Raw genomic sequence first — 26,629 nt, forward strand, 5'->3', positions numbered from 1 at the left:
TCTCTGTGAGTTCGAGACCAGCCTGGTCTACAAGAGCTAGTTCCAGGACAGGCTCCAAAGCCACAGAGAAACCCTGTCTCGAAAAAACCAAAAAAAAAAAAAAAAAAAAAAAAAATCCTCAGTGCTTCTTCTCCTAGACAGACTTTTGAATCGCTGTATTATTGTATTAGGTTTTCTGTTGCTTGTTTTAGGATAGGGTTTCACGCAGCCCACTCCAGTTTCTCTCTCTCTCTCTCTCTCTCTCTCTCTCTCTCTCTCTCTCTCTCTCTCTCTCATTTTGTTTTTTTTTTTGTTTTTTTTTTAAACAAAGTTTTGTTTCCCCCACCACCACCATGTATTCCTGCATGTCCTGGAACTCACTCTGTAGACCAGGCTGGCCTCGAACTCACCTGCCTCTGCCTCCCGAGTGCTGGGATTAAAGCCCATGTTCCATCACTGGCCCAGGCCAGTCTTAAACTCCTAATTCTCTTGCCTTCACTACCTGAGTGCTGGGATCACAAGAGTGTGCCATCATACATAGCTCAAGATGGCTTCTAGGGGAAAAAACGGGTGAGGTTAGATGGTTTTAAATCTAAATTTTAAGTTGTACAGATATTTGATATCATTACAATATTTCATCTCCCACTAGAGAACAGACAGGAGATGCCTCCTCTCCCCACCCCAGTTCCTGTTTTAAAGAAGTGTGTTGTTGCCTCAGGCAATCCTAATTTGAGGCTGCATCTGTTCTAGCAGGGAAGCTACATTCCGTCCGTCCGTCCGTCCGTCCGTCTGTCTGTCTGTCTGTCTGTCTGTCTGTCTGTCTTGTGTGTACATGCATGTGGAGGCCTGATCAATGTCTACTGTCTTCTTCAGTATCTCTCCATCTTAGTTTTGAGATAGCTCCTCACTGAACCTGGAGCTCACCAATCTGGCTGGACTGACTTGCCAGCAAGCCCCGGGGATTCCCCTGTCTCTGCTTCCCGAGTGATGGGATGACAGACAGGCTGCTTAGCTGCTTTTTTTTCCCCTGGGTTCTGGAGCTCAAACTCTGGTCCTTATGCTTGCATGGCAAGCCCTTTACTGACTGAGTCACCTCCTCAGTCCTTCCTTTCTGCTTAGACACAGGTTCTTGCTATGTAGCCCAGACTGACCTCTAAGTCACGATCCTCTTGCCTCCATCCCACCCCAAGTGCTGGGATTGCAGCCTGCATCCTCAGAGCTACCTGAACAGCTGTGCTCTTACCTTGCTCTAAGGGAGCGGCAGGAAGGACCAGCTCGGTAGCAGCCCCGCTCATGTATGCTCTCTCTCCAGTGCTGTGGTACTGCTGATTGCTCAAGAGAAAGAAAGGAACATATTTGACCAGCGTGCCGTAGAGAATGAGCTACTGGACAGGCAAGTAAAGGAAGAGACGTGCAGGTGTGGCCCCTAGTGGGGGGGCATTCTAAACACCACACCCATTACTTCTGATTCTCACCCTTCTTTCCCAGGAACATCCATGTAATCCGGCGAAGATTTGAAGATGTCGCTGAAAGGGGTTCCCTAGACCAGAACCGAAGGCTGTTCATGTGAGCATCTCCAAAGAGCCACTAGACAGCTGCTTAAGAACCTCTCACGCTTCCTCCTATCACTAACGAGCTTTTCTTTTGGGAATATGATAGCTTGTTTTCTTTTCTCCTAATTTCTGAAATACCCCATCCTTCGAGGAAACTTTAGAAATGCCTAGCCACACTCTGCTTCTAACGGGGTACGTCAGAGCTGCTGACCTTCTAGATAAGGGCATCATCCTTTAAGATGACCTTAGTCTTTCCTATAGCACCCTGAGGTTTTCAAAGTTTTCTTACTGCTCTTTGTGACTGGTCAAGACAGACCTGAGCAGTTGGGCTGGGCAGGCAGGGTCATAGGCTAATTCTCACCCATCTGATCTGTAGCCTGGATTTGTTTTCTAAGCCAGGCCCTATTTTTTCCCATAGGCCACCACACTGTAGCTTTAGTACAACATATTTGGGTGGCTCTACAGCTTACAGACTTAGACCTAGCCGGGGCTGGGCCTGCTGGCACATGCCTTTAGTTTCAGCACTCCAGAGACAGAGACAGGCAGATCTCTGAGTTCTAGGCCAGCCTGGTTTACATAGAAAGTTCTAAGTACCTAGAAAGCTACATAGTGAGAGCCTGTCTTAAAGGAATGTAGCCTGGCTTGATGACACACACACATATAATCCTAGCATTTGAGAAGTGGAGACAGGAAGATAGGGGTTCCAGGTCATTCTCAGGTACCAGGTGAACTTCCAAGTGAGCTCTGGATCATCCTGGGATATAAGAGGCCCTGTCTCAAAAAACAAAGTAACAAAAATGTTAAGAGCCTCCAAGGACTTTCACAATCCCACTTCAGATATTTCCAAATGGGCTGTTATCATAACAAAACAAAGCAGCTAGTTTACTCTTTAAATAAACTAGATAATATAAAATAGGCCAAGGGAAAGGGGAAGAACTTATCTTAATTAGAGTCAAGTTTTTGCACATCCCCACCACTGATTTAAGAAATTTTAGACTATCTGGTTTCTGCTTCTTTAAGCAGTAGAAATATGAAATTCAATTCTGCTTTGCTGGTTATGGCAATATGATTCTTTCACTCAAAATTTTGGATCCATGTGTTTTTAATTTTACCTATACTAACCTCGTTTCCATTTTGCTGTTGTTGTTTTGTTTTTCAAGATAGGTTTCTCTGTAGCTCTGGCTGTCCTGGAACTCATTTTGTAGACCAGGCTGACCTTGAACTCACAGAGATCCACCTGCCTCTGCTTCCCAAGTACTGGGATTAAAGATGTGTACCACCACTGTCTGGCCCCTGTGGCCGTCTTAAAATAACTTTAGGTCCAGAATATTCTAAAGCATTGCGTGCTGCACACCTGTTTTTAATAGAAGTACTAGCTTTCTGCTTTCACTAACCTAGCAAACCCCGCCCAGGCTCGCCTTAAGGACCGCCACGTGTACTCTGATGTATTCTGAAATGGACTGAACCACCGAACACATCAGTAATGATTTTGCTCAGAAGCTTTTTCTATCCTGTGTTACAGGGATGACCAGGAAGTTGCTGTGGTTTACTTCCGAGATGGCTACATGCCCAGTCAGTATAATCCACAGGTTGGTATTTTCTATTAGGCCAGTCTCTCCCTCCAGGGGCCTACCAGAGCTCCCCAGAAACCAGCTCGGGCGTCACCACTCAGCTTGCCTCTGCTCAGGAGACGGCTCCTGGGAATGCCTTTCTCCTTGCAGCTTTGTTCCCTTCCCCTCCACTGGATCTTCAGGCCCTGAGTCCTTCAGAATCAGTCCGTAGTGTGTTAGCCATTCACACATTTTCTGGAGATGTGTCGGCGAACAAACATCTTCCTAAGAGGAAGACCCGCAGTTCATAGCACTGCTGACTTCCATGGTGCAATGTTGAGTTTCACAGCTTTGAACAAAGATCTGGGAAGAGATGGGTACAGTAAGCTCTTACTAGCTGATGCAAGAGTTCCAGGCCAACCACCCACCTACCTACCTTTCTTTGTTCTTTTCTGTGGCTTTTTCTTTGGATGGGGAGGAGCAAGGTCTTCCTTTGTAGCCCAGCCCGACCAGTGAGTAGCGCCTCCCACCTCAGCCGTCCAGACACTGCCGGTCTGGGCGTGAGTCATCATACCCATATCTCCTGACCACTTTTATTTTCCTTATCTCTCCTTTATCTGAATCAGAAAGGCTTTTTGTTTGTTTGTTTTATCATGTTCTCATTTATGTTCATGGCAATCCTGATATTACCTCATACTGCTAACCACCACGTAGCTTCAAAAATTACTTTCTACATGTTTTCTTTAACGCTTAACTATCCTGTGAGACTTATAATTACCCCTATTACACAGATGGGGAAACTAAGGTTTGGAGCCATGCAGAGGCTTGTCTAAAATCCCACAAGAACGCCCCAGGATTCTGACTCTCAGACCATTGCTTTCTGAATATGCTGTTCTTCTCTCCCCCTGTTAGCATCTGTGCCATGGAGGAAAAAGGCTGCACAGCCCTGCTTTCCTGGGTTTAAAAAAAGACATAAGGGCTGGGGAGAAGTTCCGCAGATAGGAGCACTTACTGCTCTTGTAGAGGACCCAGGTTTGGTTCTCAAGCACTTGACAGTTTATAACCTCTGTAACTCCGGTTCCAGGAGATCCAGGGCCCTCTTCTGGCATGTGTACTTTGGCTTCTGGTGGTACTCAAACCACTAGTTAGCTGACTGGTGAAGATCAGGCGAAGCCACTCCAGTGGAGAGCATTGGGTGGGGGCTCAGCCTTGAGCCAGTTGTGGACAGGTGTCTGTAATGTGGACAAGGGATTTCCTACCCAGTGCCTGAGAATGGGGACCAGAGCTTGGAGGCAGGATCCTCTGATTGTCTCTTGTATTCTAAGCTCCTAACACAAAAAGACTATTCAACCTGTGACTAGCCAGCTGCAGGCCTTTGTTCCCTTGATCCTGCTTGCCTGAGGACCCACTCTCCAGGGAGTTTCACCTGTCAGGCTGCCTATTGTCAGGGAATTACTCAAATTTCACTTCACTGAGCAACAATAAAAGATATTGAGTACCTGGGAAGTGTCAGAAACTGCCTTTCTGTAGGGACACAAGAGAAAACAAGGCAGAAACCAAGGGTCTGGGTCTTATGGTGAATACACAGCCGGGTCAGGGAGATGAGTGCCAGAAAGAAAAACAATAGACAAATGATTTTTTTAAATTTTGGTTTTGCTATGTTTATTGAGACAGCCTCATATTCTATAGCCCAGGCTGCCCTGGAACTCATTATTGTAACTGACCTGCTTTGGGCTCAGGACCCTGCTGAAGCACCAGAGTGTTAGCATTACCAATATGTAATACTATACCCTGAGTTGTTAGCATTACAAATCAAGTATGTAATGCTATACCCAGTTTGCGGGGTGGCGGGGATCCCTAGTTGAGAGGTAATTGGCTTTGACTGAAAGAACAGGATGAAAGGCTGGAGGGTTGTGGGGAACCCCACGTTAAGTAGAAGGGTCGGGAGAAATTGACTGAACGAAGACTTGAGAATAAGAAAGATATAACTTTCCATGGAAAAAGCCAAAGGCAGAGAATTTTGGGCAAAAGAAAAGCGTACATAAAAGGCCCTGAAGAAGGAATGAAATTTGACAATTGTAAGCTTGTTTGGCTAGAACGTGGGGGTCAGTAGTTAGGGGGAGTAGCTGGAAGCAGCAGCATGAGATGAAAAACCATGGGGAACTCGGTCTCACAGGGTCTTGTAGGTCATGGTAAGGAATGTACTTTTATTTGATAAAAGGCTAAAGATTATATGGTTAACTGGATTTTTATGTGTTGGATTTTATTATGAGGAGCTAAGTATATTCAAGTGCCCCATGCCCTTCAAACCTTCCAGCCAGGTGTGGTGGCACGTGTTCATAATCCCAGCACTCAGGAAGCCGGAGCCGGATGACTGCAAGTCCCAGGTTCCACAACCAAATCTTGTTAAAAATGACAAATGTCCTAGCACTCTGAAGGCTGAAGTAGGAGGACAGGCCAGCCTGGCTACCAAATGAGACTCTGTCTCAAGAGATAGGATGGTTGAAGGAGAGAGGGAGGGATGGGGGAGAAAAACTCACCAATTTTTCTATACTCTTAGAAAATGTCTTCTGCTGAATGTGGTGGCCTGTGGCTTTAGTGCCGGTCCTCTGGAGGAAGAAGCAGGTGGATCTGTGAATCTGAGGCCAGCCTGTTCTGTGTACATAGCAAGTTTCAGACCAGACAAGGCTACACAATGAGCCCCTGTCCCTCCTCGTTAGTAATTTTCCATTTAATTATGAACTTGTATTAGTTTGCTAGATCACAAACTCCCTAAAGGCAAGAATCCTGTGGACTGAGAGGTCATATCTGCCTCCCAAGGATGTTGCAGTGATAGTCAGCCTGAAGATTAAAAGGCACGGTGTCTGGCACCTATTCAGTAAAGGCCCTTTGGTCTTATTACCTCTGCAGAACTGGGAAGCACGCCTACTGCTAGAGAGATCATGTGCTGCCAAGTGTCCGGACATTGCCACACAGCTGGCTGGGACCAAGAAGGTGCAGCAGGAACTGAGCAGGGTGGGCCTGCTGGAAATGCTGCTTCCAGGCCAGCCTGAGGCTGTGGCCCGCCTCCGCGCCACCTTTGCTGGCCTCTATTCATTGGACATGGTATGTAGTGTTTCTTCCTACCTTAAGCCATATAGCAAAGATCTGGACCCAAATGTGTTGGGAAGGGTGCAGTGCAGTTGGCATTATGGCTGGCATGACTCACATCCTTGGTGCTCTGGAGAACACTTGAGCCTTGAGACCAGAATCTGGGAGCTAAAATCCATTCCTCAGCAATGATGACAACTAAGGCGAATTAGGGAACATTGGTACCCACTTTAGGACTCTGCAGGGTCCTAAAGAGCCTGTTCTATGTTTAGTGCTGCAAGGGAGTTAAGGGTCACATCCATATTGGAGTGTCTAACCTAAAGGAATTAAGATTATTTCCCCTGCTGTCCCTCCCGCTGATGCCACCCTGCATGACCACTAGGACCTTAGTTGACTCAATCTGAATTCTAGTGACTACTTTCTGCCTGCTATCAGGGTGAAGAAGGGGACCGGGCCATTGCTGAAGCCCTTGCTGCTCCTAACCACTTTGTGCTGAAGCCCCAGAGAGAGGGCGGAGGTAGGTGGACCTCCTTTGTAGAACTGCCCAGTGAAGGGCTATAGTTATTGCCAGTGCTTATTGGCATTTGAGAGTGGATACAGTCTCAGGCTTAATGGTTACAAGAGAAAGCCACACAGATCCCAGCGTAGAGCATATCTCCCAGCACCCTGGTCCGAGCCCTGTAGAGTACAAGGGCCCCGGATGAACCACACTGGAGAATTTGGACAACCTTAGTTTGAGATGCCTATGGGCAGACTATAGAGAAACAGAATGGGTGCATTCTGAGGTCTGAGGAACTACCTGGCTGTACTCCTGTTTACTGTCATCTTGAGGGCAGGGATCATGTCTGCTATACAAACTTGATTTTCCACTTGGGCCTTAAGGGATAGGTAGGAGTTTTCTTGGTAGGAAAGGGGAAAGATCATTCTAAATGAAGACCATTTAAGCAAAAGCAGCAGGCCATGAAAACATGGCCTGGACTAGAGGTTAATGAGGAACTGGTGAGGCTAGAGTTGTTGGACTGGGCTTGGCTATTGGAGACCTGATTATAATGAGTACTGAAAATATTTGGGGAAATTTGGGGTTGGGGAGGTAGCTCAGTCAATGCAAGCACTGGACCCTTGCCCCCACTGCAAAGCCCAGCACGGTGGCAAGCATCTCTGCCTCTAGGACTTGGGGGTGTGGGGCAGAGAAAGGCAGATCCTGGAGGCTCACTGGCTAGCCAGTCTAGCTGAAGCAGTGGGCTCCAAGTTCAGTGAGAGAACCTGCTCAAAACATAAGGTAAAAAACATAAGGTAGAGAGCAGTTGAAGAAGATACTTCAATACTGTCTGTCTGTCTCTACATGTATATACACAGGTGAACACACAGTCAGACACAGATACATGTTATAAACTGTATTTTGTCATAACTGAGGTAGGAAGCCATTAAAGTTTCAAGCAGGGAAGGGACACATGGACCATCCAGGAGATGAGTAGTTTAGCAGTGATGAAAACTTGTAATGCCTAGTGCTTCAGCCTTTATAGGTTTATCGGAATGAGAGGGGCCATGGAAGGAGGCTGACACCATTGTCAAGAAGGCCCATGTAGAGGCCCAGACTAGGGTTATGACAATATAGAACATAGATGGAGACTTTTCTGAGTTAGTAACTTAGGTAACAGGGAGAGTGAACTTAAATAGGACTCAGAGTTGCCTTTCATTTTATTAGGAGTAGGAGAATTCAGGAGAAGCAAGTTTTAGCAGAAACAGATTTCCATTTGGATATTGCAGTAGAGACCTGTGATATATGCTTGTGATTTCTAGAACAAAGAGCATGAATTAAAGATTTGGGACATAACTTAAACAGTGTAGATGGAACCTTAGGAACAGAAGTACACAGAAGGCAGAACAAGGGTAGAGAATTCCTAGAGAACCTCAATAACTTTGTGTGTATGTGTGTGTGCATATTCATGTATGTGCATACATGTGGATGCCAGCGGTTGACATCCAGTGTCTTCCCTATTGCTCTCTGCCTTTTTTTTTTAATAGCCTGTCACTGAACCTGGAACTCACCAGCTAACCAGTCTAGCAGCTAGCCAGCAAGCTCTAGCGATCCCCCTGTCTCCGCCTTCCACTTCCCCAGCACTAGGAGAGAGTGTTACAGACGCACACACCCACACCTAGCCTAATGTGGGTGCTGGGGATCTGAACTCTGGTCTTTGTGCTTGAACAACAAACACGTTACAGACTGAGCCATCTCCCCAGGCCCAGAGAACCCCAATAGTTAAGAGGAGAAGGAACCAGTAATGGTGACTGAAGAGAAATATCCATAGATGGGCAAAGCAGGCAGAAGAGTGTGGTGATGGGTGTGTTCACTTGTATCAGGACTTTCTTGTTAAGGTGACGTTTCCTGGTCTGTGTGACTGGTCGTTTTAATTGCAGGTAATAACCTGTATGGGGAGGAAATGGTGCAAGCTCTGGAGCAGCTGAAGGACAGCGAGGAGAGGGCTTCTTACATCCTCATGGAGAAGATTGAACCTGAACCTTTTGGGAATTGTCTCCTGCGGCCTGGCAGCCCTGCCCGCGTGGTCCAGTGCATCTCAGAACTGGGTATTTTTGGAGTCTATGTCAGGTGAGCCAGTCAGGAGCAGCTCCTCCTACTATGTCCCTACAAGAGTGCCAGCCAAGAAAGCACAGAATGAACCTTCAATAGAGTCGTGAGTCCCGGGCTGCAGTTTCAGCTCTGCCAAGTCCTTGTCTTATTATGTGTTTCCTTGTCTGTTAAGTAAGGCCAAGGACCCAGGATGTACCCAGCCCACAGAGCTAACAAGAGAATCCTGGGAGAGACATGCTTTAAGCTGTAAAAGACATTGTGTGTGGCACGAAGAGGACTGAGAAAAGATATTGGCAAGAAGGAACAGGAGACTCCAGGAAATATGAAAGTTTGGGTCCAGCTCTAAAACCAATAGGGATTCCAGGGAAAGATGAGAGAGAGGAGGGGGTTCAGTGGCTTTGAAGTACTGAGAGGTTTCTGGATTTAGACTTGAATACTAAGAATCAAGAAGAAAGTGGGCATGGTAGTGTATACCTTTTGCCCTAGAACTTAGGAGATAGACAGGCAGATATCTATGAGTTAGAGGCTAGGGAGTTCCTGGATCTCAAAGGCTATATAGTGAGACCCTATTTCAAATAAAGAAAAGAAGAGAGAAAGGAAGAAAAGAAAAGAGAACTTTGAAACTGGTAAGGATCAAGGCCCTAATGCAACTTCCTGCAAAATTCTTTAAGGTCCGGGCAAGGTAAAGACAGCAAATGCTCCCCTGCCCTCTACCATAGCCTTGCCCTCCACAAACCTCTCTAACCACTTGATGCGTTTACCTGCTACTCTCCCTACCCTGCTCTTACTGTCACCACAGGAAGTGTCTAGCCCAGGGCATAAATGTACACCTGAACCATGCTGTATGCTCTGCTTGCTTTATTTAATCCAAATGGTCAGCTTGTATATAAGAGGTATTTCTCAATTTTAAATTAAGAGCATTTTTAGGAAGATTCAAGGCTAATAATTTCTAAGCTAGGATGCCATTCCAATCTGACTCTAATGTCGTAGCACTTCTTAAATGTAGCTCCGACCAGTCTGCCAGCCAGGTAGGATCAGAGAAGGCCTGGCTTCCTAATGCTGTGTCTCCTGACCCCATTTCTACAGACAGGGAACGACCCTTGTGATGAACAAGCACGTGGGGCACCTGCTTCGAACCAAAGCCATTGAGCATGCAGATGGAGGCGTGGCCGCAGGAGTAGCAGTCCTGGACAACCCCTACCCTGTGTGAGGGCACATCCTGGACTTCACTCGAGAGACCTTCTATCCCCTGTACTTGGCATTCCTCTCCTAATTCCTGAGGGGCTACCCCTGTCCCCACCTTAAGGAAGCTTGTGTCTTCTATAGACCTCCAGGGTCTTCAGGGAAGGGAAAATCTGGGTACTTTCTTTCAGCCTTCTGTCTGAGGACTACAAAAGCTATGATTCTGGAGGTCCCCAGATCTTAGAGAGTGTGGGGGGAAGCTGCTTGAGGTAAAGGCCATAAGCCCTGCAGGTCTTCATTACCCTCCCGTGAGCCTTTCCAGGGGTTCCAGTGCCTGGCTTGGAGTAGGACTGAGGAGCCGGGGAGAAGGGCAGAGACTTTCCCCAGCTCTGCCCTAAATAAAGCAACTATGCGGATTCAGTGAGTCATTGTCTCATGGACCATGGGGAGGAGGCAGCCCACGGGGTAGATGTGCAGGAAAGGTGACTGGGTTGTACTGGGGGGTCTCCTGTAGAAGAGACCCTGAAGTCCTAATCCTTAGTCACTTGCTAAAGCTTCCAGAGGACTGTAGGGTCAAGACAGGAAGGAGCACCCCTGATGTGACGTCATAGTTGTGAATTGGCTTCAATAACTCTTGGCTTGGGGTTTATCAGAAGTCTTGAGAGTGAAGCTTCGCCCAGCTCTGCCCAAACACAGGGTTCTGGGGCAGTCTGGAAAATAGCAGTCCTCTTCCCGTCTCTACACATATCAGAGCAGCTAATGAACACACAGATGCCTGGAAACCAGTTCTCTTCTTGAGCTCATAAACTTTATTCCTTCAACAGTGAGTCTTGAGCACAAAAGGTACAAGAAGAGAGTTTCACCAAGAGTGCCCTTTATGGGCATGGTTCTTCTGTTCGTGGGGCAGGACGGGGAAGGTTACTCCCTTGGTTATGGGAACAGAGCATTTCTTATTCTTTCAATGAAGCAGCTGATAGGAAAACACGCTGCAGAATGAACCCACCCGCACAGTCTCCAGAGCAAATGGGCAGACAGTGCTACCATCTAGCAAGGAATTCAGACTCAGAACAGAAACAACAAGGGATTTTAAAAAAATAATTATTCATAGACTCACAAACTGTCATTTCTAAAGGCTTGGGTTTGCCCAAGATAAGAACTGGTGCTTTCCAGAAAGCTGAAGGGATTAGAGCTACTTCCCTGCTTCTGTAGAGGCCCTCACTTACACTCTGAATAGCTCACTGTGGTTGAGGACAGGTGTCAAGTCTCTGCCCTGGGCTTGGAGACCTCTCTGTGGTCTGGGAGCATATCAGTCTGAAGTTGACCTGTGCCCTGTCCCTTCTACCCGCTAGTCTAGGAAACTGGCTCCCTAGTTTCAGCTGAAGTGTCAGCCAGCGTTGGCTCTTGTACTCCTGGGCAGGGGGCAGGGTGGATGGGCAGAAGGTCGGAGAGCCAAGCACAGGGAAATCCTGGACCAGAGTCATGATCACTGCGTGGTCAGGCAGCGGTGACTGAAGAGCTGATTGATGACAGATGGGTCCGCCACTGTAGACGTGTCTCCCAGGTCATGGTCATTCTGAGCAATCTTCCGGAGAACTCGCCTCATGATTTTGCCTGGTAACCCACACACCTCTTACTAATTGGTAACAATGCTGACTGATCCCCGCCCTTTTAAGGATTTTCACCCACACACTGGCCACCACTGGGCTTTAGCCCGTCCCAATCCCTGGAGGACTCTAACTTACCTGAGCGTGTTTTAGGCAGGCCAGGTGCATTCTGGATGTAGTCTGGTGTGGCAATGGGGCCAATCTTTTCCCTAACTGGAACCAATAAGGTATCAAGCATTTCTTTAGTGCCTTTAGCCAGACTTCCTGAAGCTATGGCTTTGCTTTCCCAGCTGTTTCTTCTTCAAAGTTCTGCCTAGAGTCACTCTGAAGCTTACTGTTCCCTGCTCTCTTAACACGGTGTCTCTTTACTCCTTGTTTTATTTTAATCCATGTCCATGGAACTTTGTCTCTAGAATCTGCTAAAGTCTGAGTCAGACCTCTGGCAGCATAACCTTGAGCAAGTAGTTTAACTTCTGTGCACCTGAAGTCTCTTCATCTTTAGAACTAGAGTAACAACAGGATCTATTTCATGAAGGTAACTATAGGAATTAAAAGGGATAAAGCGTTTAAAGCACTGGTCCCGGTGGAGACACAGAGAAAGCTTTCTGAAACTCGTGGCTATTACCCCAGTGTGTGGAGACTAAGTGGAAAGATACCAGCCACCCCACAGGACCCCTGGAGTCTCTAGATTGCTATAGCCTCTCCCCAGTAACTTGCAGATCCTTCAGTTCCTGCCCAAGGAAGCTCCTTACTCTGCTTCTTGAGTTCCTCGGTGAGGGTAGAGCTGAAGGTGTGGCCATCACACAGGGTGACAAAGCAGTAGAGGCATTCGCCCTTCACGGGATGAGGGTGGCCCACCACAGCTGCCTCTGCCACAGCCTCATGTTCTACAAGTGCCGATTCCACCTCTGCTGTACTCAGAAGATGTCCTTGTTAAGAGAAGGGAAATGCGTGAGAGGGATCTTAGCCCTTCCTTGCCCCAGCTCTTGCTCCATCTGCACCCATAGGTCTGACCTAATCTGGTCCAATAAGGAAGACTTTCATTCACTGTTCCCCATGGCACACCTCCGAGCATGTCTTGACCATCTTAGATCCTTGCCTGGCATATCCTAGCACGCATTATACTTTTCCTCCACAACCAGGGCCAGGACTGAATGACAAACCCTATACCACAGCCTCAAAATGGGATAGTCATTGCTTTCTCTTTGAAGTCTTTGCCAGGATTTGCAAGGGGAAAGAGCTAATGAAATGGGAGGAGATACAGGCTCTCACCAGATACATTGAGCATGTCATCAATCCTGCCAGTGATCCAGTAATAGCCATCCTGATCCCGGCGGCAGCCTGGAAGGAAATATTCACCACAGTAAATACCCTACAGCAGGATGCACGATTTATATTATAAAAACTGCCAAACTTACTACAGTAGCTTATGGTAATCTTTTAACAGGTTTTCCTACTTCCACTTTTGTTCACCTTGGCAACCAGCCTACAGGATGGCCCACTGATCTCCATCTCCTAGTATTTATAGCCTACAGCTCTCTTTCTCGTTACATAGCATTCATTAGTCTATGTGATCAGCAGAATTTGACAGAAATGATAGATGTCACTTCTGAGATTCGCTTATTGAAGACATTTTAACTTCTATCTTGGTCATATTCTCTCAGATCATTTGTGGGTTAGCCAGATGTCCTGTGAGTAATCCTATGGAGAGATTCTGCCTCAACTTACTGTTCTTCCAGAGGCCCTAGGATCCACGCACCCATATTCCCAGCACTCACATCAGGTGGCTTACATCTGCCTGAGGACTCCTGCCTAAATCATGTGAGCCAGCATGTAAACAAGCCCTCCAAGCTCAGTCAAACTTCCCGGTGACTACAGCCTCCACTAACAGCTTGATTCTAACCCATGAGACACCCTGAGAACCACCCAACCAAGACACTCCCAGATCCTGACCCTCAGGAAGCTATGAGAAATGTGTTATTTGAAGCTGTCAACTTTGGGTATAATTTGTTCCATGGCAATAAGTAATATACCCAATCTCATGTATATTTTTAGAACATTAAAAATTACTTTCCAGGTACTAATTAGCCTCCCCCCCCCATTGTGTGTGTATATGTGTGTATGTGTTGCTGAGGACTAAACCTAAGACTCCAGGTATGCTAGGCAAACATGCTACTACCAAGTTATATCTCCACCTCCCCTCCCCTTTTAAGACAGGCTCTTCTTATGCACCCCAGGCAGGCTTCAGATTCACTGTGTATCAAAGTTGGCCCTGAATTCCTAATTCTGCTTCTGCCTCCTGAGTGATGAAATTTCATTGTGCCCAGTTTAATGTGCTGGGAACAGAAACCAGAATTTTGTACATGCTTAGGCAAACACTCTGTCAACTGAGCCATATCCCAGCCCTACCACTGCGCTTTGAATAAAATCTAGGCTGCTTACCCTGTCTACATGACTCTGTATTATCTAATACCCATCTCCCAACTTAATGAAGCATTCTTCCCTAGACTTACTTCACTCAGCATCACAGGCTTCAGTTCATTCCTTGTGAAGTTCAAGGTTGTATCTACTTTTTTAAATTGATATTTATTGAGCTCTACATTTTTCTCTGCTCCCCTCCCTGCCTCTTTCCTCTCCCCTTCAGCCCTCCTACAAGGTCCCCATGCTCCCAATTTACTCAGGAGATCTTGTCTTTTTCTACTTTCTACTTCCCATGTAGATTACATCTATGTAAGTCTCCCTTAGCGTCCGCGTTGTTGTCTAAATTCTCTGGGATTGTGGTTTCTTTACACTACTCTTGTTATAGATTTCTCCATGCTTGATCCCCTTTCGACCCTCAGGCCTCTGCTCAAAGATCACTTGGAGAAGCCTTCTCTGACCACCCTTGGAGGCACTATCTCATTGTTTTCTTCATAGAACTTATCTCTACCTGTGACTAAGCTGTAACCAATAAAACTGGTTTACTGTCTGGCCCCTCCTTACTAAAATGTGAGCCCCATAAGATAAGAGAACTTGGCAGTGTTATTCACAGTAACATCCCATGTGCTCATTAGATCAGTGCCTGGTCTTAGTAGGCACCCAATGAGTACTGACGGATGGACTGGTAGACAGACAATGGACAAGCAGGCTCCAGACATAGTAATACCTATTTCTACATGCCCCATCGCTGTCAACACTAGAGTAAAAATAAGAGCCTGTTTTCCCTGGAATCTATTCTCAGATGGCACCATGCTGAGATTTTCCCTGCAACACTCATTCCTGCTCTTTTTTTAAAAAAAAATATTCTTTATTATTTATATATGTGTGTGTATCTATGTTTGAATGTGTCCACTTTTGTGTGTGTGTGTGTGTGTGTGTGTCCTCCAAGGACAGAAGAGGGCATTGGATCTCCTGGAGCTGGAGCTACAGGTAGTTGTGAGCTCCTGGCGTGGGTGCTGGGAAGCAAACTCGGGCCCTCTGCAGGACCGGCCAGTGCTCTGGACCACTGAACAAGTGCTGCGAGCCCTTGCTCCTGCTCTTCCAGCCATGCTGTAGCTCTCCTGGACACCAGGTGTGGACATCAGAGTACATTCCTTTCTCTACTCTTCACCCCTGGCCAACTCTTCCGGAAATGGAAAGTGAAGGTAATTGTTTTGGAGAGAGGGGTTGGGCAGGACAGCCAAGGCTCACCATCTCCTGTCACGTAGTAGCCAGGGAACTTCTTAAAGTAGGTGGTCTCAAAACGCGTGTGGTTCCCGTAAACCGTGCGCATGATCCCTGGCCAGGGCTGCTTGAACACCTGAGGAGTGCAGAAGGTACAGTGATCACATCCTCCAGGCTGTCTCACAGGAAGACAACACTCACATTGCTAAACCTGAAGGAAAACACCCTAACTTCCATCCCTGAGAATAGTGCAAAGTATAGGGTTTGGGGATGGATGAGCTTGGCTTGGAATCCCAATTCTATATGGCCTCAGGTAAGTAACCTTGCTTCTCTGAACTTCTCATCTGTAAATAAAAGTAAATAAATTTTAAAAGTTACTATAAGGGTTAAATTAATAGTATGTGAAAATTGCCTAGCAGTGTGTTCTGTGAATAATAAACATCTAGAAAATTGGGGTTTCTTTTGGGTGATTCCTCAGGAAAGCAGGTCCTATTAAAGTCAAAAGTGTCATATAAAATGGAGCCTGTATGAGTGAATAAGTCATTTCTAATCAATAGTATTCTGTGTCAGCAGAGTTCTAGATTGAGTAAGAAAGCTTAGATTCAAGTCCTGCCTCTGTTTCCCACTTGAATTTGGAAAAGTGACATGGGATGGGATCTGACAGGTACTGCACAGAAACCACATCACCGACATCTGTGAGCACTGACTGCTCAGCTCCAGGCCAGCCCTTTTGGGGGTTGTCTAATTCAATAAGACATAGGAGATAAAGTACCATTATTTATACATAGTCTAACCCAATTTTGCAAATGAGAAAATGACATTCAAAGGCATTAGGTAACAACTTGTCTGAGGTCACAGAAGAGGCAGATTCTGAGTCAGTCAGGCAGTCTGACTCCAGAGCCTGCATGTCTGTTCCTTATGCCCCAAGACTCCTTTCTCTAGAAATGTGAGTCTAAGGAAGAATTGGGACTAAGCCTTCCTGACTCTAAAAAAGCATCATCATGAGCTTTGGGTGATTCCTCAGGAAAAGCAGGCTTTTAGAGCCTATGTAACAAAGAGTAAGGATGCAGGCAGAGTACTTGGAAGGATTTCCCCTGGTGTCTTTCAGCAGAGGACAAACTCTGAACTGTATTTGTCCTTAGCAGCTACCAGGGACAGTAAGATTATACGCTCTAAAACAAAGTATATTAGCAGACCCTCTTCCTTTCCCAAAGATCCCAGATTCTCACCAGATAGCCTTCAGCTTCACCTTCCAGCTCTTCCCCAGACTCATTCAGGATTGCAGGTGCGACACCAAAGAACGGGAAAGACTAAAAGCAGATGAGAGGCACAGTCCAAGAAGAGGAATGAGGCAACTCTGACTCAACTTCCAAGGAGCCCAGAGCTCCAAGTTCCTCATAGCTCTCAGCCCAACACCCACTCTCTAATAGGCCCAGAGCCCCAAACCCACTCCTGCCAAGCCGAGGACCAGAGGGCACTCTACTCACAGCAGAACCAGGCTTCATGGGTGTGGCGCCAGGGAGAGGGGTCAGCATATGGCCACCCTGTGGAAGTCAGAGATCAGGGGTTTGAATCGGTTTTCCCATGTTGTCCCTAAGCTGTAGCCTCCTGAATCCCTTACTCACGGTTTCTGTTTGCCAGAAGGTGTCCACAATGGGGCAACGCTGGGAACCTACTACCCGGTGGTACCATTGCCAGGCTTCAGGGTTGATGGGTTCACCTACTGTGCCCAGCACCTGCAAGGATGCCCGGCTATGCCTTGGGCAGGAGAGCAGAAGAGAGGACAGTTCTGAGTACCACCAGAAGCCAAAGTATACGTGCATTCAGCATCTTTGCCCCCTCCCCTGTTCCAGGTCAGGAAGTTGAGACAACAGAAGGAGACTGCACAAAGGCCAGTGCTCAGCTCTGAAGGACACCTATGGGACAGCAGATTGGGAGGGGGCTCACTTGGTGACAGGTTCATCTCCAAACTTCATGAGCATCCGGATTGCTGTTGGTGCTGTGTAGAACTTGGTCACCTTGTATTTGTCCACAATGCTCCACAAGCGACTCTCATCTGGATATGTGGGGATCCCCTCAAACTGACCCCAATGAAATCTGGTTACTTTTGGCCCTTTCCAATAGTCCTTCCAATCCCCTACCATTCCCTCAGGTTCAGTGTTTGCCCTTTCTGACCAATTACGTCTTTACCCTCTGATCACACAAGCCAAGGAACTTTCTAGTATGATATACAACCCCCTGGGATTCCTCTTTCTCCAGGAAGTAGGTCCCTTTGTAAGTCTCCCTTCTTTAGACTAAGAAGCTTGGGAGGTAGTCACCCGGAAGAATTTTGTCCATGTCCCAGCTCCCATCTCACCAAAACACTGGTGGCACCATTGGCCAGTGGCCCGTAGGTGACATAGGAATGGCCAGTGATCCAGCCAATGTCTGCTGTACACCAGAACACATCCTCCGGGTGGAAGTCAAACACATACTTGAAAGTTGTAGCCACATAGAGCATGTAGCCTCCAGTTGTGTGCACCACACCCTGTGGGGAGAATGGAGCCTCAGGCTGGGGTTTTGTGTCCACCTCTACTGACCAACAAATGGAGCCCACACAGAGCTGGAAAGAGATCCTTCTTAGAGATTCTAACCCTGCTGATGCTCTTTCATATTTCATACCATTTGTTTCTCGTCCATCTCCTTTGTCACACCCTGATGTCACATAAATATACTGACCACTTACATTCTCAGAAATCTGAGTCACCATATCACTCACATTCCTAGCACCCCATCTAATGGCTTCTGTTGTCATTCCAAGCTTTCTCAGAAACTTACTCCTCACCTGTATACACACACACACATGCACACACACACACTCACACACACATGCATACACACACCCACCACTCGCGCGCACACACCACTCGCGCGCACACACAGACACAGACACACACACACACACACACAAACACACACACACACTTGCCTTAGGCTTGCCCGTGGAACCGCTGGTATACAAGATGAAGAGTGGGTCCTCCGCATCACACCACTCCGGCTCACACTCTTCCCCTGCCTCTTGCATGAGCTCATGCCACCACAAGTCAACCCCTTCATTCCAAGAGATCTGAGGAGGAAAACAGGAGTGGGCAGGGAAGAACTGTAAAAGCTCGAGATAGAGGCAGCAGACACCCCTGTCTGGCATCTGGAGGAGTAAGAGCCCTGCATATAGGTGCACAGGAAAAGAAGGGAGCCCTTCCAGGGTACAATGGAGCAGAGAGAACAGACTCACTCTGCTGTTCTTGCTCTACCTCTACTCCAGATTGCCCCTTCCCCAGCTTTCCTTTGCCATTTCCCTGGCTCCTCCAGTCTTGCAGTACTCATTAGTCTTCTTAGAAAGACTTCCCTGAACAGTGTCTGACAGACTCCGTCCCACCTGCTGTTATCACCACAGCACCTGGTTTCTTTCCCATACAGCGCACATTTCCAGTCACTCTGCTTTCTAGATTATCTCCCCAACTAGACTGGGACCTCTAGGAGGGCAGTGGCATATCTGCATTTCCCCATAGCCTTAGCACCTACTAATGTATCTGACACTCAGAAGACATTGTTGGATAAATAACTATACATACACAGCCCAAATACACACATATGTACTATGGGACTGGTGGCACATCAGTGGGGATGTAGACAACCACACAACTCAGGAAAACAAAATTAGTCACTGCCTACAGGTGAGCACTTAACTCTGTTAGTTAATAGCAAGATTTTTTCCTATGTGTTTGGATTCCATCCCATTCTGGAGGTGCTCTCTGGTATCTTTACAGATGTAGAACCCACAGCAGACCCTACTTCAAGAGACAGGTTCCATTCAGCAGGAAGTCTTATTTCAAGTTGACAAAGAAGCACCAAGGTGAATTCCTCTCAGGGAAGGGGTGTCCCAGTATGCTTGATTGCCTTTGACAATGACCTCGGGATCTGCTATCCTGCAGTTTCTCTCACCTCTCCTTTGAAACTGCTTTCTTTTCCTGGCTATCACCTCTTTGAAAACTAGTTTTTCCATTCTCCATTCTGTTGGGTGAAGTTGGATTCTGTAGATGTCTCAAAAATTACGCTGGGGTTCTATCTTCTTGCTGTATGACTATGGGAAGTCACTCACTTTTCTTTTTTCTTTTTTCTTTTTTCTTATTTATGTGAATGTGTGTATGTGAGCGTATGTTTGTGTGCCATATAAATGCAGGTGCCTGGAAGGGCTTTAGTTCCCCTGGAACTGGAGCTGCAGGTGGTTGTGAGCCTCTTGATGTGAGTGATGGATGGCCCCGGGCCCCAAGAGCAGCAAGTGCTCCTAATGCTCAGCCATTTCTCTAGCCCCTTAAGGGGTTTTAAACAAGGCAAGTTCCTTTTGCCATAAAGGTCTGACAGGGTCTTATAAATGTCAATAGAGAAAGATGTTGTCTAATAGCATCAGGCCTTTGATTGCTGCAGGTAGAGAGTGACTAACCAATGTCAAAACGGTTAGGGAGAAGTTTAATGACCACTGGGGAAAGGTTAAGATGGTGAGGAATGTTTGGGGTTTGCTTTGGCTATCTTAAAGCCCTTTCATAGTATTTTTTTTTATTTTGAGACAAGGTTTTAGGTTTGCCTCCAGCTACAATTCTCCAGTCTCAGCTTCCATATGACAAGTACATGCCATTACATCTGCTTCCATTAGATTATTCTTGAATGTGCAATGGTTCTGGTTAACTGGTAGATATAGCAATGTTAAATGAATTTCTCCCTCTAATACATAGACATCTGCTATGTATTTGTTATGTAAATATTTTTTAAAAAATCATGAAGTGTTAGATAAACTGGAAAATGACTCTAACCACCCCTGCTTTTCTGTGTCACCTGCCCTTTACTCAAGAGAATATGAGTGTTATAAAAAGGATCTAAGTTAATCCCAGCACTCGGGAGGCAGAGGCAGGCAGATCTCTGTGAGTTCGAGACCAGCCTGGTCTACAAGAGCTAGTTCCAGGACAGGCTCTAAAGCTGCAGAGAAACCCTGTCTCGAAAAAACCAAAAAAAAAAAAAAATGATCTAAGTGAGTGTGTCATTAAAAATAAGAGGCTGGATAGGGTGGCATATGCCTTTAATCTTAGCACTCAGGAAGCAGAGGCATGTTGAATTCAAGGCCAGCCTGGTCTGCATAGGGAGTTCCAGGTCAGCTGTGGCTATAAAGTGAAACCGTGTCTTAAGGGTTGCGGGGAGGAAAACAGACAAGCTGTCCCAGCAAGAAAACATAAATAAGGCACCTTAATCTTTTAGTGGAAGATCTGTATGAGTTTACATACAGTATGAGTATACATTATCACATGAATACTTTCTTCCTGTCAAATTATTACTTGAGCTGAGGGCATTCTGCTTTTGAGTGGAGCTATGTCAATATTCCTTATAGATAGTGTATAGTACGTTGAATTGACACGATAAGACAAAGTTACACTGTGGTTTGGCAATGAGAGAACTTTTACAATCTTAAAACCCTGTTTCCTTTATAGGTGTTTGTGTGTAGGGAGGGGTGGGGCAGGTGTGGTGCTCCAGCTATGCAGCTGACGTGAGATCAGGAAAGAGAGGAGCTGTTAGTGAAGCAAACATTGCTTGTGGATTTTGTGTGTACCTATGAGGCCCATGGCCTTGAAAGAGGAAAGGGCTGTGTTTTCTAAAATAAAAACTGAGGAGCTGGCCCTTGTCCTTGGGCCAGAACAGTTTCGGAGGCTACCAGGTCGTCAGGGGATATGGAGTACGTAGGTGGTGTGGCTGAGAAGAACACCCGAAAACTGGAGCAGGCCCTGCAATGGAGATGCACAGGGCAGGAGCCTGGAGCCTGCCATGGTTTCTGCAGCTTTCGCTGCGGGTCTCACACAAACACACCTGAACATTGTGAGACTAATTTCGTTTTGCTTGCTTGCTTTTGGTTTTGTTTTACTTTATTTTTTGTTTGTTTTTGTAATTGATTTTACTTTCATCTCTAAAAAACAAAAACCCAGTAGTTTGCTGCTTGAGACTGAATTATGTGTTTGTTTTTCCCAGTCTTCTTTCTGGAAATTACCAGTCTATCTGATGTTTTTAAGGGCAGTGAAAACACCTAATATATTTTGAGTAGTTACTACGTGCTGATACCATATATATAGATAAAATCCTATAAGTACAGTTACTGTCTTTACATTACATAGAGAAAAACTGAAGCAAGAAAGCTTAAATTACCCAGGCTTACATTGGAGCAGGCAGGGTAGGTAGGATTTGAACCCAGGCAGTCTGGCTTTGGAGATTCCAAACCACCAAATTTGTTATCTTTTTTCAAAAGCAGTTTCATTTAGTTTTTGTTTCCTTCCTTCCTTTTTATTTGGAGCAGGGTCTCACTATGCAGCCCTGGCTGGCCTGGAAATCACTATGTAGATCAGGCTGGTCTTGAACTCACAGGGATCCTTGACTCTGCCTCCCACTTTTATCCCATGTAGGGATAAAAGGCGTGCGTTCCTAAACCCAGTGCTGACTATATTTTATAAGGAAAACAGTTTCTCAGAAATCTGGTCTGTGTTCAAATACTCATGAGAGTCAGGCAAGGGCTTATGTTCCACCAGCACAGAAGTCAGTCATGGAGGGTTCAAAGTGACCTGTGAAGATGGTGAAGCTCACAGGAACAGTGGCCTTTATATTTTGTCTTAGGGATGGAAACCATTTTCGTTTAATCATATATCATGTCTTTATTACTGATTTTTTTAAAAAATGAAGTACAGAAAGGAGATATGACTTATTTCAAGTCACACAACTAAATATTGGTCTCTCTGGACCATAAGCCATTGCTTCTCACTAACTTGCTTTGAGTACCACCTACAGTGTGACTTTTGTTGAATTTAGTACTTAATTATGTCAGAGTTATGTACGGGTTATAAATTCCAAGTTGCATATAAATGTATTTAAGAATTTCTTCTCTGCTGTCCCATAGAAAACTTCTTTTTCCTTTTACAATATAGGTTTAACTTCCCAACTTGATGGCAAAATCTCAAGATCAGAGTTTGTACCTCCTCCATATGCTTCCTATCTTTCTTGGCTCTACCCTGCCCCCCCCCCCAACCAAATGCACAGTGTATGCTTTCTCACAGGTTACCTAGTCCCCCTCCCACAAAGGATCTATGCAGCAGGAGTGAGCTGGGATGTCTGTTGCTAACTTTGATATCCTTGTTATATGTGAGTCAACAGAGGCAGAACAGACATTTGCTTTTCTAATCCTTCCAAATAACTGGAACAAAGGGAACTTAGCTCTGTCAGTAACCTTACTGGAGCAAACAGACAAAGAGCAGATGCCAGACAGACAAGCACACAGGGAAGCAGTGATCAGAGCAGTGAAGAAGTGGATACCTGGGGTCGGACGCACTTGGATTTCTCTTTCAGCTTACCCTGTTAAGAGCCCATGGAATGGAAAGGCTGATGAGCAGGGTCCAAAAGACAGAGGTGAGAGAGGGAAGGGTCAGTGTTCCCTAAACCCCTAGATGCCTTCTTTCTCCCATCCTGCCCTCTCACTAGCCCCTCAGCCTCATTTTTCTAACCCCTATTATGTACAGAATTTCTAATATTGATTGGGCGCCCCAATCTCTCTAGTCCCACACTAGCCTCTCTGGTCCCAACACTGCTCAGAATACTTCAAATCAAAGACTCTAAGTAATCCCTTTTCCTTTTGGACCACAGAATTTACATAACTATGCCCCTCCAAACTGTAGGTTGTCAATGGAACTTTCCTACAGCTTTCAGCAGAAGTAATGGATCCAAAGCCACAAATGTAGCTCATTCAAGTCTCAGTCCAATCAAAATGGGTATATATAGTCACCCAAGTCAGCCAGCACATTTCCAACCCAAGCCCAAGCCTAAGCCCTAAGGGTCCCCTCTGCCTATCAACCTTCACAGTTTCTCATGCTAGGCTCCTTCTCTACCCAGATTCAAGGCCATACCCTTGTTGTCAGCCAGCTCTATTAGAGGAAGCTTTCCTGGAATTGTTCCCAGATCACACTATTATGATGAAGAAGCCAAGGAGAAAAAATAGGAAATCCTTGGGTAGGAAAAGAGAGGGAATTAGAGCCCAAAGGAGAGCACAGTGGTGTCAGACTCACCTGGACATCTGGACACGGCCTCTTAATTGGGGGAGACCGGGTGGGGGAGTCATTCATGCCCAGCTCTGCCCGCCCCAGATGTTTGACCACAATGCAACATCTCACTGGGAAACCCCTAGAGAAAAGAAAAGGCTGGTTCGGTTGGCTAAAAGAAGCTGGCAAGATGTACCCATACCCCTCTAGGAGTATACAGCAAAGGGAAGCTGGCAATGGAGAAAGGTCCCGGCGCCCTAAGTTGGTAACCATTAGGTCAGCACACTTACTTCTCTTGGCATTTCTCCAGGGACTCATCAGCCAGCTCCTTCAGGTTCACGAGCTTTTCCCCCCTGTAGAAGGCATCTTTGGGGAGCAATAAACATTCAAGGCCTTAGTACACACCATGCTCCCCAGTGGGCCTAATGTCCGCAGGGCCCTTCCTGAATAAGCTTCTTGATTCTGGTTCTTCCAGATGATTTGGGCTGACAAAGAGTCGGCCGAGGTAGGATGAGGAGAAGGCAGGCAAGCAGACCCTACCCTCCATCCCAAGTAGCCCCAAATCAACAAACAGAATGGAGACCAACTTGAGGTATCGGGGGACCTGGAGAAGGGGGAGGAATTAGTCACCTGTGGTGATGAGAAGGCTGCATCTGGAATCCAAGATCCTTTCACAGAGAGACTCTGCAGAGAAGCCTGCAAACTAGGGAAGGAAAATGGCCTGAGGGGAACGCGAGGGCTAGGGGTTGAGCAATAGAGGAAAGGGATGGTCATGAAAATCAGCATCTCCAAAACGGGGTTCCAGAAGATACTGAATATCTGGTTTGGACCTATACTTATGATCCCTCACCATCCAGTTCCAATTTCCTTCTCCAGAACCCTGTCCCTCACCCTTGGTTCCTGTCACCAGCCCCAGCTCCTACCACAATGGAGTGCAAAACTCCAAGGCGGGCACAGGCCAGCATAGCCACCACGAGTTCCAAGATCATAGGCATGTAGATGGCCACTCGGTCACCCTTCTGAATGCCTACAGCAAAGAAAGACACAGGACAGGACTATGGACCAGTTTTGCTATCCTTGCCCCGTCCCACTCAGACGGCCTCTCCTAGCTAACTTTTCTGGTCCTGTTACCAGATGCCCACATTTCTTGTCCTCTTTCTCTCCAGTTCCTCAGAGGGCTCAGGGTTAAGGTTCCCTAGTTCCTCTCTTGCACCCCATACTCACCCTGTTTACGGAGAACATTGCTGAACTGACACACTTGGGCCAGAAGTTCACGGTATGTGATCTTGGTGGTCTCCCCTGGCTCATTGCCCTCCCTGAGATACACCAGAAAGAATCAGTAATTAGGAACACAGCTCTGTTTTCTTATAAACAAGATAGGAGCAGTAGCAAAATTCCATCTGCTCATCTCAGTGCCTGGCACTCTTCTGCTCCATCTTTCTAAAAACTTTTAATTAGCTAATTTAAAATTTTTATGTGTATGAGTGTTTTTCCTGAATGTAGGTCTGGGTGCCACCTGCAAGTCTGCTGCACCCAAGGCCAGAAGAAGGCATTGGATCTCCGGGAACTGGAGTTACAGATTGTTATGAGCCACCATGTGGATGCCAGAAATCGAACCCAGATCCTCTAGAAAAGCAACCAATGCTCTTAACTGCTGAGCCATCTCTCCAGTTCCCTGATACCATATCTTGAACTGACTAGACAGACACTTTGGCCTCTCAAGATACTTTGTATGCATGTTTTATGAGATTGGAAAGTGTCTACCTCTGAGTCTTTTTATGTTGGCAAACTGGAGTGGTGAGCCCTTCTCTTTTATCCTAGGGTTGTATTAAAGAGAAATGACATAACAGATGTGCCTTGCAATTGTTGTTGCTATTGTTGAGACATGGTCTCATACCCAGAACTCACCATATAGACCAAGCTAGCCTAGAACTCACTGCCTGTCTCTGCCTCCCAAGTACTGGGATTAAAGATGTGTGCCATCAGATCCAGCAATATATGACTTTTATAAAGTATCAAGACTGAATTAAAGCCCAGTGTAGTGACTCACATCTGTAATATCATTATCCAGAAGACTAAGGTAGGAAGTTCTCAAGTTGAACTGCCTCAAATTCAGGGCCAACCTGGGTTTCACAGTAAGTTCCAGGTTAGTCACGGCTACAGTATGAGTCCCTGTCTAAAACAAACAACAAGAAACATAAAAAAAAATTCCAGTCATCTGCAATCCTAGCACTTGGGAGGTAAAGGCAGAAGGATCAAGCTTTCAAAGTCATCTCTGGCCACTTAGAGTGTGGGAGGTCAGTGTAGGCTACATGAGACCTTTCTCAGAAAAGGCATGAAGAAACTGCTGTGGCATCTAGGTATGGTGATGTAAGCCTGTAGTCCCAGCATTAGGTAGGCTAAAGCAAGATCACAAACTTGAGGCCAGATTGGGCTACTATAAGAAAAAAATGAGTGAGGAATATAATTTATGTTGTTATTTAGAATAGGGTCTTCACATTGCTTGTGTCCCAGTTACCTAAAGAATTTGTTTGAATCTAGATTCCTGGACTTCAGTTTGGATCTACTGAATCAGAATATAAAATCCAATAAAATAATATTGTACTTCTAAAAATTGTTTACACTTATTTATTTGTGTAAGCATACACACACACACACATACACACCATGACACATGTGGAGGTCAGAGGCTAACTTGTGAAAATGAGTTCTCTCACCATGTGAGTCATCAGATCAGGCCTGGAAGCAAGCACCTTTACTCAGTTTAGAATCCACTTTAAAACAAATCTTAAGAAATTTATGTGTATGAGTATTTTGCCTGCATGTATGTATGTAAACTATGTGAGTGCCTGGTGCCCTCAGGGGTCAGAAGAGGCCATTGGATCCCCTGGGAATGGGGTTGTAGAGGATTATGAGCTGCCATATGAGTGCTGGGAATTAAACCCAGTTTCTGTGGAAGAGCAATGAGTGCTCTTAACCACTGAGCCATGTCACCAGCCCTGAAATCTGCTTTAAACACACACATACACAGAGAGATTGTTCTTGGACAATTTGATCCAGGTACAAACACATTATGACCACACTCAGCCCTCTCCCGACTATCAGCACCTTCCTTCTCTATAAATTTCCTTCCCACTTGTATGATTCCATTTTATTTTGTTTCGTGACCCACTGAGTTTAACTAGGGTCATGTGCATAAGTGTGGATGTGAAGCTACCCACTGAAGCATAGCACTATAAATCTGCTTCTTTATTACAGCTAGTACAGAGAAATATTAGGTAATTATGACATACATTTAAAATTTGAAAATCAATATCTTTGGACTTGAGGATATGGCTCAGTG

The 26,629-nt window shown here is 46.0% G+C and overlaps 2 protein-coding genes across 4 annotated transcripts in view; one reads left to right on the forward strand and one right to left on the reverse strand.

Moving 5' to 3' along the window:
• Positions 1 to 10,360, forward strand: part of Gss (glutathione synthetase) — a 34,611-nt gene extending 24,251 nt beyond the window's left edge. For all 3 annotated transcript variants that reach the window (XM_038332054.2, XM_038332055.2, XM_038332056.2), the window contains exons 7-13: positions 1,292 to 1,372; positions 1,468 to 1,545; positions 3,055 to 3,121; positions 5,993 to 6,187; positions 6,608 to 6,689; positions 8,591 to 8,780; positions 9,849 to 10,360. In XM_038332054.2, the coding sequence (XP_038187982.1) occupies positions 1,292 to 1,372; positions 1,468 to 1,545; positions 3,055 to 3,121; positions 5,993 to 6,187; positions 6,608 to 6,689; positions 8,591 to 8,780; positions 9,849 to 9,972 (817 nt within the window). In that variant the 3' untranslated portion in view covers positions 9,973 to 10,360. The remainder of the gene's footprint in view (positions 1 to 1,291; positions 1,373 to 1,467; positions 1,546 to 3,054; positions 3,122 to 5,992; positions 6,188 to 6,607; positions 6,690 to 8,590; positions 8,781 to 9,848) is intronic.
• A 370-nt stretch (positions 10,361 to 10,730) lies between these two features.
• The window catches only part of Acss2 (acyl-CoA synthetase short chain family member 2), a 41,229-nt gene continuing 25,330 nt past the window's right edge, over positions 10,731 to 26,629 (reverse strand). Inside the window, exons 3-18 of the mRNA XM_038332053.1 lie at positions 24,511 to 24,602; positions 24,210 to 24,313; positions 23,917 to 23,989; positions 23,577 to 23,652; positions 23,314 to 23,428; positions 18,159 to 18,296; positions 17,547 to 17,717; positions 17,138 to 17,271; positions 16,816 to 16,948; positions 16,678 to 16,734; positions 16,420 to 16,500; positions 15,218 to 15,326; positions 12,821 to 12,889; positions 12,301 to 12,477; positions 11,687 to 11,761; positions 10,731 to 11,555 (exon numbers count right to left, since the gene is read on the reverse strand). Coding sequence (XP_038187981.1) covers positions 11,428 to 11,555; positions 11,687 to 11,761; positions 12,301 to 12,477; positions 12,821 to 12,889; positions 15,218 to 15,326; positions 16,420 to 16,500; positions 16,678 to 16,734; positions 16,816 to 16,948; positions 17,138 to 17,271; positions 17,547 to 17,717; positions 18,159 to 18,296; positions 23,314 to 23,428; positions 23,577 to 23,652; positions 23,917 to 23,989; positions 24,210 to 24,313; positions 24,511 to 24,602 — 1,732 coding nt within the window. The 3' untranslated portion in view covers positions 10,731 to 11,427. The remainder of the gene's footprint in view (positions 11,556 to 11,686; positions 11,762 to 12,300; positions 12,478 to 12,820; positions 12,890 to 15,217; positions 15,327 to 16,419; positions 16,501 to 16,677; positions 16,735 to 16,815; positions 16,949 to 17,137; positions 17,272 to 17,546; positions 17,718 to 18,158; positions 18,297 to 23,313; positions 23,429 to 23,576; positions 23,653 to 23,916; positions 23,990 to 24,209; positions 24,314 to 24,510; positions 24,603 to 26,629) is intronic.

Source organism: Arvicola amphibius, chromosome 5 (genome assembly GCF_903992535.2).
Source record: "Arvicola amphibius chromosome 5, mArvAmp1.2, whole genome shotgun sequence".
Classification (NCBI taxonomy): domain Eukaryota; kingdom Metazoa; phylum Chordata; class Mammalia; order Rodentia; family Cricetidae; genus Arvicola; species Arvicola amphibius.